Raw genomic sequence first — 17,851 nt, 5'->3', positions numbered from 1 at the left:
AATTGAACAAGGTGACTTGAAGCATGTAGGTGGTAGTAAGTAACACGGTTTTATTCAATCATGTTAAAGATAAATTAATTTTTCTACAGCTTTTGAGAAGTGTCCCAATATTTCTTTTACCTGCCTTTACAAGCAATATCATGTAATATGCATGGAATTTTATTTATGATGTAAGAATTGTTCATGTCTACACATCAAAGTAATATATTATTTCATCGACATGGTTTAATATTAATGAAAATGGTACAAATTTGAAAGGATTTTTATAGGATGTATTAAAACTAAATTAATTTTGTCACATTTGATTGATTGTCTTTTTTTTTTTCTTGCCAAGCATTGATTGTTTTTTTTTCTGATCTGAATGAAACAGTGTATTTGGACTAACATCCTTTAGAAATGTACATGGGCAGAATCCTCACATGGTAAAAAGTAGGTGTCCACTGAAGGTGTTGCGTCTCAGTGAATCTGTGTAGATACGACGTTTCTCAATGAGCTGAAGATATATCCGGTCACCTTGTTCAAGAATAAGACTAACCGAGTTGCATGTAGTGTCTTCAGTGTCTTGCTTGGGAGGGTTATCTGTAGCTCCGACCACAAAATGTCCATTCTTAAACAGTCTCACACCAGTAGAAATGTCATAAGGATTGAAGACCACAAAGTTGAAGAAATACACTCCTTTTACCGGTGCAGTGAAGATTCCTGTTAATAACGGTAGAAACTTAGGTTCTTAAAATCATTACAAAATTGTTAAAGCATCATGTTTGAAACTTTTTGGACCAATATGATGTACCTGTATTGGCGTCATAAGCATTTCCGATGTTAGTTAATACATTTTCATACACAAGAGTGGTTTCTTCTTCATGAGGCCCAAAATATTTGACCCCCCCTATAGCTGACAGTGAGGCTGAAAAGGCTACTTTTGTCCTTACTGCAAAAAGTAAATCTGCAAGTAAAAAAGAAGAAACTTTAATGTATCTTTTCATACAGTCATTGCTATCACCTAGTTTCCTTGCATGTTTCCTAAATGTCACGTTTGCAGTCAGAGCTACATTGGGGGCAAAAAAACCCCACTTGTTTTATATCAGCTTTAAGAAGCAACTGTCTATCCAATGGTCAGACAGTTTATAAAATAAAATAAAAAATACAGTACCTTCATTCTTGCTTCTTAGTTCCCTGACTTCATCATTTAGAGCATTTAACTTTTCCTCCATGGTCTTAATCTTTTTGATTTCGGCAAGGATGTCTACTGTTGGGGACATTAAATCCTGTGCCAGTGTGGACAACACACACAGCAATAAAATGCTAACTTCCATCTTCATCATTGCTCCTCTCTGTGATTATTATAGATCGTGATAACTTTCCTATAGCCACACAAAAACCCAACGACATTTATTGAACAGTCTGACAGACTTTGGACTACAAATATTTAAACTTTCCTTAAACAAATAGTTGACATTTGTTATGTCAGTTTACAGACTTTTTTTTCCAAAGTGACTTACAGTGCATTCAGACTACACTTGTTTTTAATCAGTATGGGAATCAAACACAAAATTTACTGCTAACACAATGCTCTACCACTGAGCCACAAGGAACACTTTTACCAACGGTAATTGGTTTTGCCCAATTATTTTGCCCAATTTGTCTTTTACATATTGTTCTGCTATAAAGTCTATCTATCATTCTTTCCTTCATTGGTTTGTTGATTCATTCTGAACTTTACATTTGTTAGGCTAGTGGTTTGGGAATATGTTATGGTATGTGGGATCGAAATTGAAATTGAGAATTGCAAAACTTCTTAAATATTGGTGTCATATAAGCTTATTTATTAGAATACAAGATAACATCGATCAAAAACAATGATAACAGGAATGATTGTTTATTTATTATTATTTTTTTTTTTATAACATTTAAATATATAAATGTTTGTGGTTATTTAAGTTACAACAGGCTTTTTTATGGTATTAAGTATTTGTGAGGCTGATGATACACTGGGCAACTTTGGGAAAGCTGTTAACGGGCAACCAGGTGAGACACAGAACCCACAACTGATCTAAAATCTCCAAATAGAAATTTGTTACCCATTCTCAATGGGAAAGTGACCAAGCAACATTGCTCAAAAAATGCTGCCCAGCAATATTGCTCAAAAAGTTTTTATAGTGCATGCATCATTTTATAAATGTAGCCCAAATATGTGAGACAAACTTGGAATTAACAATATTACCTTCATTTTCTTTTATAAATTAATCCTTTTTGATTATTGTGTTCTCCGGCTTCTTCTTAAAAAAAAATATTTATTTACAACAACAAATAAAATGTACAGGAAAAATACAACATTAAGCACTCTTAGCTGTTACAATGTACAATGCATGACTTTGGAGCCAAGAACATTAAAGCTTTATATTAGAACATAATATATAATATAATATATATAATATCTGTAAGATATAAGTTACTTTGAACTGAATCAAATTATGTCTAGCAATCCAAATTGGATTTAAATTCAAAGCTTTAAAGTCTGAACTGTGCTTCCATAACGAAGTCTCTGACTTGCAAAAAAAAAAAAAAAAGCAGGAACAACAGCATATATTGTTTTAGTTGTTCAAAAGAACAAAATGTAACTTCCATATAAAGATCTTATATTGTTACTATACCCATATGTTTCAAATGAAAAAATATCTGACCATGTAACCCCGGAGGAAAAGCATGATTATTACAGATTGGGGTATCCACAAATAAACCTGGAATTTTCAAATATACCTTAAGTTAGCTTCCCAATAATAATATTTAAAATTGGGAAGCCCAAATCTTTAAATTTGTTTAGATGTTTCTTATTAATCCTAGCTGTCTTGTTGTCCCGAATGAAGCTGCTTATAATAGATTCTAGCGGTTTAAAATACTTCAAGGGGAATAAAGAAAGAAATAGATTGAAAATTTGTGCCCATATTTCTTTTTCTTTTTTTTTTATATCACAATGATTTTGTACTGTTGTTCTTTTGAAATGGACATATGACATAAGAAGTGCGACCTTCTGCAATTCAATACATTACATTTACATTTTGTCATTTAGCAGACTTTTTAATCCAAAACGATTTATAAATGAGGACAATGAAAGCAATCAAAATGAACAAAAGAGCAATGATATGCAAGTGCTATAACAAGTTTCAGTTATCTTAAAGGGGTGGTTGATTGTGAGCTTGTAATGTTGCTGTTTGAGCATAAACAAAACTTCAAAGTTACAGTGCTGAAAGTTCAATGCAAACGAAGTTATAATCTTTTAAAATTCTGGCAGTTTAATGCATACAAAAACAGCTGGTAAGGGACTACAATGAGCTTCTTCCCAAGTATATTATGTCAAGGACACAGATAAACCCCGACCCCAGGAACATGCAACAAAGGGGGCAAGGTCATGGTGTGCTGCTTTAGAGAAGAGGAAGAGAAAAATAGGCACACACGTGAAAATCTGTTCATGAATTGCGATTCTGTTTTCTAGTGATATTAATGGAAAAGTTTCAAAACCAATGTTCTAAAGCAGGGGTTCTCAATCTTGTTTATTGCGTCACCCAAAAACAGTAAACCACCCCCTTTAAAGCGGTACACATAGCAGTACTCAACATTTAGAATAGTATTATGCTTAATATGAACATTTAATGTAAAAGTCTGGGAAAGTGATTTTTCGCCTCTTGGGATGGCACTATAAAGCGAGATTCACTTGTAGAACATGAGCTTCAAAGGGGCACATACGTCTGAAGTAATGAATTTAGGTAAAGGGATGCAGAAACAGTGGTGGTTTTGTATGCAAACATTAATGCATTGAATTTTATGCGAGCAGCTATTGCTAGCCAGTGTAAATTGATAAACAGAGGTGTGACCTGTATTCTTTTCGGGCTCATTAAAAATCAATCTTGCTGCCACGTTCTGGATTAATTGTAAAGGTTTGATAGAACTGGCTGGAAGACCTGCCAAAAGAGCATTGAAATAGTCCAGCATGGACAGAACAAGAGCTTGAACAAAGAGTTGTGAAGCATGTTCCAAAAGAAAGGGCTTCATCTTCTTGTGGTCTGAGAAAGTCAGCTGATCATCAATCACAACTCCAAGGTTTCTGGCTGTTTTTGAAGGAGTTATGGTTGATGTACCTAAATGGATGTTGAAATTGTGATAAAATGATGGGTTTGATGGAAACACAAGCAGTTCTGTCAGGGCAAGGTTGAGTTAAAGGTGATGGTCCATCATCCAGCAAGAAATGTCTGTTAGACAAGCTGGGAAGTGAGCAGATATCATTGGATCATTAGGATGGAATAAGAAGTAGAGTTGAGTGTCATAAGCAGTGGTATAAAAAGCCATGTTTCTGACTGACAGAGCCTAGTGATGCCATGTAGACAGAATAGAATTGGTCCAAGAACTGAAAACACTTAGGTATATTGACTATCTTGTTTGTAAGTATTAAGGATGATTCAAGAAAGGTACCAAAGCAACAGAGAAAAACTGTAAAACTGTTATAAAAATCTAAATTACTTACTGTACTGTCTGTAATTAATGTTTTATCAACTGAGTAACCCTCTCTTTGTCTTAAAGAGCACAAGCTGTGTAACTGTTTAAACAGATCAACAGACTCTGAACTGCAAAAACTACATTTTGATTGCAATGATTGGTGTAAGCCATGGAAGTGACAGCTGACAAAATAATGCTGGATTATATTTTCACAAATAAATAGAACAAGGTGACTTAAAAGCAGGTGGTAGTGAGTAACCATCCTACACTGTTTTATTAAATCATGAAAAAATATATTTTTTTCTTCATTTATGACTTTGACTGGAATTCGACAAATAAGAACTGTAATTGTCTACACAAATCAATTACATTGTCCCACATTGACAAAAGTTTTAAAACCCTTTAACTGTCACCCCGTCCCGTATACGGGACACCTATACATTTACTTCACTATATTACAATTAAATCTAATCTAATCTTGACTATATATCAAGATTATATATATCATTGGAAAGGTCTAAGACTCCAATGTTTTTTTTTTATTATGTAGGAAAAGTAATAGATTAATTTATGACAAGAGTGCACCCTCAAAAATCTTTTGACCTTTGTTTAAAAAAAAGACTTCTTCGTTGCCTTTTTCTCTATCACATTTTAGAAATCATCAGAAATTATATGTCGACTGAAAAGTTAAAATCTCCAAATTCATCCTTTAAAACCCATTTTAAAATCAGACATTGCATTATCATGTAAATGGAACATCAATATCATGTTACAAAATGTTTTCATTCATGAATTATAAAAATGTAAGTTTGGATCGTGCACTATAAAGTCTATGTTCAAAAATGTGAGTGACAGTTTAAATAAATTAAATCAATGGTAAACAACAAAAATCAACAAACAATAATACAAAGCCGATTTTTGTAGGCTATATTAAGAATGTATTGTATTTTTGCTACTTTTGATCGATTTATTTTATTTTATTTTTTTTCATTTTTTGTCTACCCAAGCATTGATTTTTTTTTATCCCCACCACCCATCATCAGGAAAGTTTTCTTTTATTACTTAATTTTTTGTATCTGAATAAAACACTGCATTCGGGTTTACATACAATCAGAAATTTACATGGACAGAAACCTCACATAGTAAAAAGTAGGTGTCCACTGAAGGTGTTGCATCTAAAAGTAAAAGTATGCAAACTACCAGCTTCATCATTGTTTTTTTCAGTGATTATTATAAGATTGGGATCCCTCTCCTGTAGCCTCATAAAAACCTAACAACATTTATTCCATAGTTTGAGAGACTTTGGACTACAAATAATTAAACTTTCCTTTCTTAAATTTTTTTTTATGCATAATCATAAACTACATAAACTAATTAAAGAGGTTTAATTCAAATCAGATACTGCCATACTGCCCATAATAATTCTGAATGTGATGTCTACTTCAGAAATATTGAGAAAATATGGAAAAACTTGTTTCAGAATCAGATCACTAAAACTGTATGGGAAAAGGGGTGCCCTTCATAGGGTTTGATGGGCACCTAGTGGAAAAGTGTGGTACTGCGCCCAAACAAATTCATACCGAAAGCACATTTTTTGAGATAGCAACCTCAAATTTGGAACACAGCTTGCACAGATTTTTGGTTTTGGTATTCTACACTCTTAAAAAATAAAGGTGCTTCACGATGAAGAAGCACAAGATATTTATGGAGAAAGTATAGCAAGAGGACAACTGTTAAACCAGAGTGACAGACAAGAATTTCCAAGGATCGGTATTTCACTGATAATGTGTGATGAGAATGAGGGTGAAGTTGCCAGTTCAATCTTGAATTTACGGACTCCTCATTTGGATTTTCTGGACTGTGCTTCAAAGAAGGCACTTTACCACACAACAGTCAAGGTGATGCATCAAAAGTCACTAAAGAGACATTGAGCTTGTTTGTAATTTCATTAGTCCTGATAGGTGATAAAACGTGTTGTAATAGGAAGAAACCTGCTTCCCCAGCAGGGCATGGAAAAACACAACAGTCCTTGGAGCCCAGAGAGAAACCTGAGGATAAACATGTTCTATACAGGTGGGCATACATTTTTTCTCAAAGATTGCAACTCATTTTTTTAAATTATTTGACGGCTATTTACATATATTACAGATCAGATTTATTATACACATCTTTGGGTGGCTCTTAGGACTGCCTTTAATCCAGTCAGTCCCAAAAGACATGGGCATTTGAATCAAATGTTAGTCACAAATGCACTTTTCTCTTTTATATCAAAGATAAAGGTTCTGGTTTAGGTACACACGAGCTGGTCAATGTTGAGAGCCAAACAACATAAGCAGGTAAATAAGCAATTTCATCTCTGCGCTCGTTTATAATGTAAAGAAAACATGTTATAACAGATTGGTGAAGTTGCTCCTGTTCATTTAGGAATCTTGTGCAAGTCTTGCTTGGTGTGAAAGCTGTTATTTGAGCATACCTTTGGGCTTTTTCAGCAATACCTTTTGGTTTTTATTGGCTTAGCCAAAGATAAAAGGCAAGTAGACACATGCACATCAGAATGCTGTGTAGAATATGACTCAAATTGTTATATGAGATCATCTAGCAGAGGTTAAGTAGTTCAAAAACAAAGCAAATTGTGAGGCTACAATTTAAATAATAGTCTGAAACATGCAGCAAATTGTGCACACAAAAAAGGGTTAACTAAAGTTTTTTAATGGCACATTCTGTCATAGATTATAGGCCAGAGAAACACTTTTACAAAGTAAATTACAAAGTAATTTTTGAATCATAGGGTTATATGCATTCTACTCATCATTACATGACAGGATTAAAAAAAAGAAACACAGAAATCAATTTATGTCACAGGTTGCAGGAAAGGTAAACATTTTATTTCAAGTTTTTTTTTTTTTATATGTTCACAGTTGTTAGTTAATGAAAACATTTGCTGTGATTTTAGAACAAGACGATGCAGGAGAAGAATGGAAACCTAAATAGAGACTTTGGCAGTGACCTTGCAGAGGTGCTAATGTCCTAGCAGTTCTTTTAATCAATAACTCTTGTGACATTGAAAACAAGTCTCAACAAGGCAAAGAACGAGAGCTGAAAGATGTTATACTCTAAACCCAGTGAGGCCTTCATAAACTGTTTTACCCTACAGGTCAGTGACAATAAATGATCCAGGCTTGCCTATCAAACAATTGCAAAAGTAAGTGGAATTATAAGTCTGCAAACATTAATAAGAAAAAAAATGCCTCTAAAGGAAACATCCTGTGCTTACATTATTTTGCATTAAAAAAATATATTATTATTTAAAAAAAAAAAAAAAAGCCATACAAACACACTACTTTCATACTTGACTCACAACTTCTGCAATTTCTGTAATTTTCTGCATTGGAATTTTCCATTCAAGTTCCCTTTTTAGTTGTCAAATCTACTTTCTGTTTTTGTTGCTGTTTTTTCCCCCTGACACTAAAGACCCCAAGAAGTCCCTCATGGAATGGCTGGATGAGTTCCGTTTAAGTGAAACTCAGAGAGAAGATGATGAGGTTAGTTCTTTAAATACAGATCTTTGCCTTCGTTTTCTAAAGAGACAGTTTAAAAAAATACAATGTTTAAAAGTCATCCTAAATATGTCTGTCACATCTTGATGGCATCATAGATTGGTGGAACACTGCGGAACATGAGTTTACTTACCCTGTTTGTCCACTTTCAGAAACACCCACCCCATCTACTTTTTTAATCTGATTAACAGTTATTCTTTTTTAATAAAGTTCTGTGGTCCTCATGATCTGGACTTAATATTAGCTATTTTCCTCCCTTCATAATGGGAGGACATGCCCAAAAGTGACAACATGATCATGAAAGAGGAAGCCAAGTAAGTCCCAATTCAGTATGTGTGCATGTGACATGACAAAGTGAATTTGACTGACCAATTGTCTTTTTGTCGGGGCTTTCATTAACAGCTTTAAAGGTGCAAAAGGGCATACGTGTGTTCAACAAACTTTTCTCAGAATGGGCAGAAGGACTGTGGCAGCATGTGATTGACCTGCATGCCATTGCTGATGGCCTGGAATGCTTCAACAAGAAAACCAATTTGCCCAGATCACTGGTGGCTCCCCCAGTGCTGTGGGAGGTCTTGCTAACATAACTGGCCTCATCTTAGCACCTTTCAAAATGCAGATAGCCAATGCGGCTGGAACCACTGCAGCACGTGCTGTGCAGATCGCTAGTATATCCACAGGTGTTCTGACAGGGCTTTTTGTCAGGATGGACATCTATTTTGTGGCCAAGGACTCCCATGAGTTGAAAAATGGTACAAAGTCAGAATTTTCCGCCAAGATTAGAGAAGAGGCAGATCAGCTGCATGAGGGCTTGATGGAATTTAACATAATCTGAGATTAATTGCAGTTGACCACCACTATGAAAGAAGACAAACCATATTGACAAGCTCTATAAACACTTCCCTGAGATTATTTTTACTTTCAAATTAGAAGATATATCAAAAAAATAAATAAATAAATAAATAAATAAATAAATAGAATGGTTCTAGAACTATACTGACTTTCCTTATTAGAGCGCAAAGGGAATTCTGGATCTTATTTTGTTTTTATGGCTTTATATCCACTGCTTGGTATATGGTATATTTGCTGCTTTATAAAGAGGGTTTGTATTTTGTGCATTGTTTTGTGTAAAACAACCTGATGAACAATAATTCATTATTTATTACATTTAATTAATTTCAAATTTACCATGACCCAATATGTATCTATCTATCAATATTTTTGATGGTTGAAATTCTCCAGTAATTTTTATGGGTTTTCAAAAAAGTTTTCTACGCGGTTTTAACGTGACCTTTATGTAACAAAAAAGGTTAATTTGTTAAAAAAAAAAATAAAATAAAAAAAAAACAGTAAACAGACTTAGTACCTGGACTAAACTGTCTTTTCTTGACTTGTGTAGTGGAAGTGAAGAGATATGATTCATCATCGTCACAACGACACCCTGCTCAACCGCCCCTGTGCTGTTTTTACTCCACACAGATTAACCAGGCGGAGCTTGACAAAGTTTTGACAGGCCGTTTCCCTGTTGCTGTACGTATGGGAACCTAAGGTAGGCAAAACAGTACGGTGAAATATAGTACTATAGTTTTTGTAGTGTTTATTAAATAAACTGTTGAGTTTCGGTAAGAGTAGCCTATTTTGTGTTTGTCTCGCCGGTGCAACGTGCCATTCCAGAACAGACGCTTTCTCTGAGACTAGAAAAATCCACAATAACAGACCGAGCTGTCAACTCGAAAAGGGAAAATAATTCTACATTGTTGTTTGAAAATAAAAGAATAAAAAGCGAGCAAACCAAAGCGCATCTTGACGAATATTTAATGAAGCGCCTGGAACGCGAGGCGTTGACGGGTATGATAGCCTACTGTTTGAAGTTGTTTGTCATCAAGAATGATGTCGGTGTCTGGCGCTCCTGGCTCTGAGGATTGTTTAAAGTGCACTCTTGTGCAGTGTTACCCGAGTAACGCTTCTTATTTAGAGTTTATATTATTTTACCATAATACATTAGTGTAAACGTTTTTTTCTTATGAGAAGTGCAACTGATTCCAGAGGGAAAACTGAATCAGGAAGCGCAGACCTCCCCTAAATGAGGTAACGTGGTTATACGAGGCAAAGACAGTGTTGCCAGATTGAATGAACGATTTACATCTAAAGCTCACAAAACCCGCACGCTACAACAAAAAACATCCCAAAACTTAGATAGAATGTCAATCAATGTTGATAAGAGCAATTTTTAACTTAAAAAAATATTGAAGATAAAATAGTATTAATAAAACGCTAGATATATTTTCCATGGATAAATTCGGGGGAAATAGGTACATGAAAGATAATTACCATATGATTAAAATATGAAAGTAGGCACACTGGCACAGTTAAAACAGTAATCAAGGAATTAAGCGATAAGCCTTCCCTCAAAAAAACATTCATAATCACAACACATTCATAATTCATATTTCACACTCGTTCATGCACACACCATGAAAGTCAAAACTGTAATTTATTGATGCATACTGTATGATAATCAGACAATAAAAAAAATTACCAACAATAATGATCACCTTTGTGTCGCTCTATAATTTCACACAGAACTGGAGGAAGTGTTTGTGAAGTTCATATTGAACATAACTTTCCACAGTCAAAACTAACAAGTAGCTTTCATATACCAGTATGGATCTTTTAAAAAATAAAGGACAGGATCGCGTAGATATAAATAGATATCTGTAATTTTCTTTAACAGTTTTTTTCATATTTTTATCTGGTTTGCTTTCTGAGTATGTTTTTTTTTCTTGAACTTGAACTTGAACATTTTGTCCACCTGCCCAAGCCAATAATTACTAACACATACAAATAAAAATTTGGGAGGAAACCCACACAATCTGGCAACACTGGGAAAGGATACAGGCATATGATGATACAATATCTTTGTCAAGTGACACTGCTAAAATAATTGATGGATTTTACAATTTAAGCACAAACATTTAAAACAAAAAAAATTAAGTGGGGAGTAAGCAGATTCAAGTCTCAAAATACAATTTAGTCAACCTAACTCCATTAATGCTTTATGTCAGCTAACCACAAATAGTCCAGAATATATAGATTTATTTTTTCCTTTATTATATTTATATATATATATATCTATATATATATCTATATATATATATATCTATATATATATCTATATATATATATATATATATATATATATATATATATATATATATATATATATATATATATATATATATATATATATATATATATATATGTGTGTATATATATATATATATATATATATATATATATATATATATATATATCTATATATATATATATATATATATATATATATGTGTGTGTGTGTGTGTGTATATATATGTCTGTTTGTTGCATTTCAGGAAAAAAATGTTTCCTGTAGCTCTTTAAATATAACATGAAAAGGCAAAGGTAAGTTTATTTGTATAATACATTTAATACATTGTCTAATAAAGAGAGACAAAAGACAGATACATTTTACTATAAATTAAGAACATGAAGATTGTGTAAAAAATGGAAAAAAGAAACAAAAAGGAAAGAAGGCAAAAAAAGTCTAAGCATTTCTAAGTCTATTAAGCATTTATTATGTATATTAAGCATTTATTATGGAAGTGATTATGGAAATTATGGAAATATTTGAACTATAGTTAGATATTTAAAAGGAAGTCATGAACTATTTAATGAACCACTTAAACATGTCTGGAGATGATTGTCCATTTCTTCATAATCTGTGGAAGAAGTTGGTTTCGATAATTAATATCACTCTCTGTGGGCCTGACAGAATAACAACAATGGACATGTATCCCCAATAGAAGAGTCCACCCCAGAAAATGTCCATTGAATGACATAGAGCTTAAAAAAAACAAACAAAGAGAGAAACCTCTTTTTTATAAGTTTATGTGTAAATGTAAAATATTGACTGTATATAAAAAATACAAAATAAAAAAAAGGCACAATATTTTAGAATGATTCTATATTGTAAAGATTAGCTAATTAAATTGGCTTTTCAGAAAATAAAATATAAAAAGCTATGTGCTTTCAAGGTCATTTTAAAGCATGATATATAAAAAAATAAACTGCATTAGCAAATTTGTAAATAGAATTGATTTAATGGTGAATATTCCTCCATAGGTATGAAAGTTGAAGGACAGTGACTAATTCAGAGGAAAACAGGAGATCATTCAGGTGAGCAATATCTTTTGTCATTGTGTAACACTTAAATGTGCAAATACTTTTTAGCCACTACATATATGAATGACCTCCCAATTTGTGTTTTGCTGTGTGTTTTTTCCTCTGCTTGTGCTATAGAAAGAAGCAGATTCGATGTCCAGGCTTCCAGACGTAGCTGAGCACTCATCTGAGGTGAGACAATACATGTGGTGTAGGAACAGGAAGCTTTCACACTAAGCTGATTAGTTTGATGGAACCAGACTCTCTCGTAACATCTGAGCTTTCATTGCAATGGTTAGTTGACTTTTTGTTCTCTAGAATCAGAATGGTGAACTCACGGGCAATAAAGGTGGTCTGTTGGAGAGCAGAAAAATTAAGGTTAATGTATGTAAAGCTATTGTATGTTTTGTCTTAATGTACTTGAGAGTTCATATTATGGTTTTATTTATGAGAATACTGTTGTGAATCTGCATTGATTGTGCTTTACAATAAATAAAATGGAATGGAATGGAATATAGGCAGACTGCATGGAAGAATCTGATTTAGTAATATGTAAAAGCTATAGCAGTGGCATGTTTCTGAGAAGAATAATTGAATCTTTTCCCAGAGCAAGCTTACTGAGAGTGAGCTGTCCACTCTTAATGATCATCCATCAGGCAATGATAACCCAAAGGTCTGTCATCTAATTGACTTTTTTCATGAATGGTGTATATATATATATATATATATATAAGTTTCATATTTTTCATACTTTTTTATGATGAAAATATTTATAGAATACAAATTTTCTTCCTTTGTCAGGGGAAAGCTGCCATTTTCAGCCATTTGTTTAAAAGAACTAAAACATGGACGAGACTCCCTGCACAAGAGGTAAAACATCTGGTGGAGCTTTTAGACATTAAAATAACCAATTGAAGCCAATATATTTGTTTATGACAGACATTTGAAGCTATTTCATTATAGTCATATATAATCAGTTATAAGTGTTGAAATGACCTGAACATGAGTCAACAGCACTGAGGTACCAGAATGTTGCTAAAATCCATTTTCATCTATTGTGTCTTACATACATGCTATGCAGATAAAAATGACTACATAACACATTAGTGTCAGGTCATGAAACTCTACCATCTTTTACCACTAGGGGGAGGCAAGAGACTTCCTTACTGAAACTGACCACAAATCAGGCAAACCCTCAGGAGAGGAATCTCATGGTCAAATGAGATGCCTGTAGAGTGGCACATACATTTTAAGCTCATGATTATGATCTTATATTAAAGATAATGCAAACGTATAAGAGATTGGGCTCAGGATGGCTTCACTGCCACCATTGACAGTCTGTCTAGCCAACACAGCATTAAGGTTTGTTGTGATTACAGTACACCTAACTTCACACCTTAGACCGAATATTCAATGTGAATCACACAGTTTGAAATTGCACAATAGGTTTGGATTTAAAAAGAAGCATTTAGTGCTCTAAGGACACAACAACAGCTCAGATGACAGCACATTACACAGAATAATGCAACCTGCAATTTTTAAGCTTGTCTTTGGTTTAGCTCACAAATACTGTATATCTGATGTTACCCTCCTTTCTTTCTTGACAGGAAGAGCTATCATTACAACATGGAGAACTCTCAGCTGGCGATCAAAGCAAAACACAAAACAACAACACCATGGTGTGACAAAACTGCGGCCTTGCATGCAATCATTTATTTTTAAATTAATGTCTTAAAGTTTACATTTTGCAATACTGTTTTAAATTTAGTTTTTATATAATTCTTGTAACTTTGCATAATGTGCTGGTCTTCTGTCTCTTTACAGGAAGAACAAGCACTGAAAAGTGATTTTTTAGGCAGTGACAATCTTGTAAGTCACAATGGCAGTAGATTCAGTAACAACAGTCACATTGGCTATATATAATGAATTCAAAGTCTAACATTTTAACTTCATTAGGAGGGAAATTCCCAGTTTAATTTTCTCAAAACATTTCCTAGAGGACCTGAGGATACTTCTGAACAGGTATATTGCTACAACAAGAAAACATAATGAGAATTAACATATGACTGTCTTTTTTATTCATATGTAGGATGTGTATATTTTGTTTTATTCCTACTCCTGCCTTCCTGTTGATAATGCACAATAGTTACAAGCTTTCTTGTTGTAGAACAGCCCACCGTTACACATTAAACTGCTGGCCTGTAATGACAATCTATTATATCTCTCCAACAACAACTTAAAGGTGCTTATCACAATCTTTTATTTATATTATATAATAGGATATATTCATATTATTCTAATTGCTTAGTCACCTGCTATTCACAATAACTCTTTTTTTTTTTGTGCAGGATAATTCAGGAAAGCGAAGTGGCACTTTCCGCAGTTCCCCAAAACCAGCGTTACGTTTTCCTGCTGAAACGGTAAAGCATCTTCCTCTGCTTATTACTGTATTTAGATTTTATATAATTTTTAATGAAATTAAAATGAGAGTTTATCCAATATGTAGGACCCACTAAGCGAGCACATTGAATTTACAGACTGGGATTATAACGTCTTGGACACTGGCATTGAAAAGGTACTTTATTAAATTGTTAGAGATTTTAAGTTGCCTGCAAAACAGATGATGTTGTGAAACAGATGCTGAACTGTTTCCTCTATTTGATAGAAATCTGTCCCCAGGAAATACCATGACAAGAAACTCTCAAACAGTAATAACAAAGTAAGCCTCTCTCTCACTTTCTATATAGAAAAGTACTGGATTTCTCTTCTGAAGATCACAAAAGTGGCATACATAGGCAGGAATATTGTAGGATATTGAAGTCTATAATTCTACTCCCCACAACAGTAGCGGAATTTGACTTTTTGTTTGCACCTGAAATTATTTACAGTGTCAATTGACATTCTGCAGAAACTCATGTGCTGTTCACATTTTTTTCAGGTTATGTCATTTAGAGTCAAGAGAACTCTACCTAGAAGGCCCACATTTTCATGCAGTACGCAGGTAGTGTTAACACTTTTGTAAAATATCACTTGATATTTTACATCAAAACAACTGTCATACTCTAAAATCTATATAGGATTCAGATCAAGAGGACATGATTGAGGAGCCATTGGAAATGCAGCAACTGGGGGAAAATGAGGTTAGTTATTGTATGTGAATGAGTATACATTATGGACATTGGAGTTAATTGCTCTGCAGTCCTTGACTTGTTTGACATATTATTATGCCATCACTTTGTTAATGTTTGGCTGGTCCTGCGACTTATAGTCAGGTGCGACTTATTTATCAAAATTAATTTGACATGAGAAACCAAGAGAAATGAACTAAGAGAAAACATTACCGTCTACAGCCGCGAGATTGCGCTCTATGCTGCTCACTGCTCCTTTAGTCTACACTGAAAACATAGAGCGCCCTCTCGCGGCTGAAGATGGTAATGTTTTCTCTTGGTTCTTGGTTCTAAATAAATGCAACTTACATATGTTTTTTTCCTCATCATGACGTATTTTTGGACTGATGTGACTTATACTCAGGTGCGACTTATAGTTGGAAAAATACAGTAAATTCTTATTCTCTGAATGTTACAGGACTGTACTTTTGAAATCCTGCCACTGGAGATGGCCGCCTACCCAACAGATTCAAATTCTTTAGAGACAGATGAGGTATATTATTATTATTGTTTCATTATCATGTAATTATGTGAATTATGATATCTATATTAACCTTTTTTTTCTCTCTTGCTCTCTTTTCACAGGATGATGACTTGATGGACTGGTGGAAAACTGTTGAGGGTAAGTTGGGTCAATTTACTTGATTACCTATTATAGATATGCAAAACTACATGTTTTCAAAAATGACTAGTCTCCTAGAAGACCAGCTTGCTAAGGAAATCCTTGTATAATTAGACTTATAAAGTATAAGTAAAATATAGACAATCTACTACTTGACCTCACAAAGTCGACTAAAATTAATCAGTTGGACGATTGGTTAATCTTTGATCTAGTTTAGATCACTGTTAGCAACTTCATATGACTTACTGACTTTTGACAGGTTGGAGTGAATGGAATGTAACGGCAAATTTTCAGGAGGACAATGAGGAGCGGTGAGTAAATGTGGATTTTATTGTAAATCATTGTCTAATCGCCTCCACTGATCTTGTTTTATTCGTTTTATTTTGTCAGGACTGTGGAGGCTGCTGCAGACCGTGTGTTCATGGCTGCCCGTCTCTTTGTCAATCTGTTCAACCAGCGTGGGGCAACTCTGCAACATCATATTTTAGAGTTGCTTGCTCTGGCAGACTCTGCTGACAACTTTCATAAGAAGACTGTGAGTGCAGCTGTTGGAGGGGGCGTAGCTAGTGTGGCAGGGGGCATAGCCACCATTACCGGCCTCATCTTGGCACCCTTCACCTTTGGCACTTCCACTATCGTCACTGCGGTTGGTATAAGTGTAGCAACAGCTGGAAGTATCACCTCAGCCACGGCTAACATCACCGATGCGGTTCAATCCAAGATGGATCGCAAGAAGGTGGAGAAGATGATCCAAGGCTACCAGAATGAGATCAGTGACATCAGAGATTGTCTGGAGTTCATGCAGGTATGTTCAGCATTCCATCTGTTTTGTCAACTGTCTGTGTTTCTTTTATTTTCTCAGTCTGATTGATTTCTATTGTGTGTGTATGTAGGAAGGAATGAACACCCTACAGAAATGGGATTTTAAGGGGTACTCTGAGAGTGTGGTCAACACAAGTCTTAGCCGTAACATAAAGCATGTGTTGAAGGAAGGTGGACGAGCAGGAAGAGCCCTTATGATAAACACAGATAGGCTTATCAGCACTGTGAAAGTTCTAGGTGTTGCTGGAGGTGCTGCCAAAGCAGCCAAGGCCGTCAGTATCACCACAGGGGTCATGTCCACTCTCTTCCTTGCCCTGGATGTCTTCTTTCTTGCCAAAGACTCCAATGAACTTCGCAAAGGTGCTAAGACCAAATTTGCCTCCAAGCTCAGAGAAGTGTGTAAAGAGCTTCAACATGGCCTACTAGAACTAAACAAAGTGAAGACTCAGCTTCAAAAGACCATGGATGGAATTGAAGTGGAAGAATATGAGGAAGAGGAGGAGGATGAAGACCATTGTGAGTCAGATCCTGTTAAACTGGCTCTACTTGAGCAAGAAATCGATCAGTTGGAGAAGAAACTTGACCAGAAAACTATGCTACAGCAAATGAACCGAGATGCTGAGAAAGAGATCCCGAAAAAAGAAATAAAATGAGGAGACAAAGAGATGAGTGAACGATAAGGGGTCTTATCTGTGAGCCAACATATGGAAACAACAAAAGCACAAAACTGAACAGTTTGAAAGGAAAAATGGTAAGTGGGAAGACACAAAAATGAAGAGGAATAAAGCAGTTGATTTGAAAGGTCCTGGAAAGATATAGAAAATAGAAAACTTTACAGATGTTAAGGGGCTGAAACCCAATTATAAGAGGAATTTAATATTTCTGGATTAATGAGACAGAAAAAAAGAAGCCTAATAACACTCGTGTTATTCAGGAAAATAAAACATGATATAGTAAGAAAAAAAGAGAAAAACAAGTAGATTTGTGGGTTTTTT

The 17,851-nt window shown here is 34.4% G+C and overlaps 2 protein-coding genes across 15 annotated transcripts; one reads left to right on the top strand and one right to left on the bottom strand.

Annotated features, from left to right (window-relative positions):
- Positions 1–31: 31 nt before the first annotated feature.
- cbln9 (cerebellin 9) lies at positions 32–1,361 on the bottom strand. Its single transcript, XM_026205094.1, has 3 exons — positions 1,151–1,361; positions 791–943; positions 32–699 (listed from the first exon to the last, which is right to left on the bottom strand). The coding sequence occupies exons 1-3, from the start codon at positions 1,320–1,322 to the stop codon at positions 416–418; spliced, it is 609 nt and encodes a 202-aa protein (XP_026060879.1). The 5' UTR covers positions 1,323–1,361; the 3' UTR covers positions 32–415.
- A 4,724-nt stretch (positions 1,362–6,085) lies between these two features.
- Positions 6,086–17,605, top strand: LOC113044999 (uncharacterized). Of its 14 annotated transcripts, XM_026205080.1 has the most exons (27): positions 6,086–6,386; positions 6,495–6,561; positions 6,762–6,824; positions 7,442–7,504; positions 7,643–7,690; positions 7,960–8,030; positions 9,525–9,594; positions 11,438–11,486; positions 12,207–12,260; positions 12,384–12,437; positions 12,564–12,629; positions 12,853–12,918; positions 13,047–13,115; positions 13,853–13,924; positions 14,070–14,114; positions 14,202–14,267; positions 14,413–14,487; positions 14,594–14,665; positions 14,752–14,820; positions 14,911–14,964; positions 15,184–15,246; positions 15,323–15,385; positions 15,831–15,905; positions 15,998–16,034; positions 16,294–16,345; positions 16,425–16,839; positions 16,928–17,605. In XM_026205080.1, exons 10-27 carry the CDS (start codon positions 12,399–12,401, stop codon positions 17,507–17,509), a joined length of 1,980 nt encoding a protein of 659 aa, XP_026060865.1. In that variant the 5' UTR covers positions 6,086–6,386; positions 6,495–6,561; positions 6,762–6,824; positions 7,442–7,504; positions 7,643–7,690; positions 7,960–8,030; positions 9,525–9,594; positions 11,438–11,486; positions 12,207–12,260; positions 12,384–12,398; the 3' UTR covers positions 17,510–17,605. The 14 variants fall into 14 exon arrangements, with proteins under 14 accessions (XP_026060865.1, XP_026060864.1, XP_026060863.1 ...); XM_026205079.1 differs by lacking the exon at positions 11,438–11,486; XM_026205078.1 differs by lacking the exons at positions 7,643–7,690; positions 11,438–11,486 and having other exon boundaries at positions 7,442–7,642; positions 8,198–9,594.
- Positions 17,606–17,851: the final 246 nt, after the last annotated feature.

The sequence above is a fragment of the Carassius auratus genome, chromosome 27 (genome assembly GCF_003368295.1).
Source record: "Carassius auratus strain Wakin chromosome 27, ASM336829v1, whole genome shotgun sequence".
Lineage (NCBI taxonomy): Eukaryota > Metazoa > Chordata > Actinopteri > Cypriniformes > Cyprinidae > Carassius > Carassius auratus.
The sequence above is the reverse complement of the archived record's forward strand: the minus strand, read 5'-3'. Positions and strand labels throughout refer to the sequence as shown.

Coding starts and splice junctions, on each gene's coding strand:
- cbln9 (XM_026205094.1), bottom strand. CDS start 1,322: ATGATGAAGATGGAAGTTAGCATTTTATTGCTGTGTGTGTTGTCCACA. Junction 944..1,150: donor ACTAAGAAGCAAGAATGAAG/GTACTGTATTTT, acceptor TTTTACTTGCAG/ATTTACTTTTTGCAGTAAGG. Junction 700..790: donor TGCTTATGACGCCAATACAG/GTACATCATATT, acceptor CGTTATTAACAG/GAATCTTCACTGCACCGGTA.
- LOC113044999 (XM_026205079.1), top strand. CDS start 12,399: ATGTCCAGGCTTCCAGACGTAGCTGAGCACTCATCTGAG. Junction 14,488..14,593: donor TCTCCAACAACAACTTAAAG/GTGCTTATCACA, acceptor TTTTTTGTGCAG/GATAATTCAGGAAAGCGAAG. Junction 14,666..14,751: donor TACGTTTTCCTGCTGAAACG/GTAAAGCATCTT, acceptor TCCAATATGTAG/GACCCACTAAGCGAGCACAT.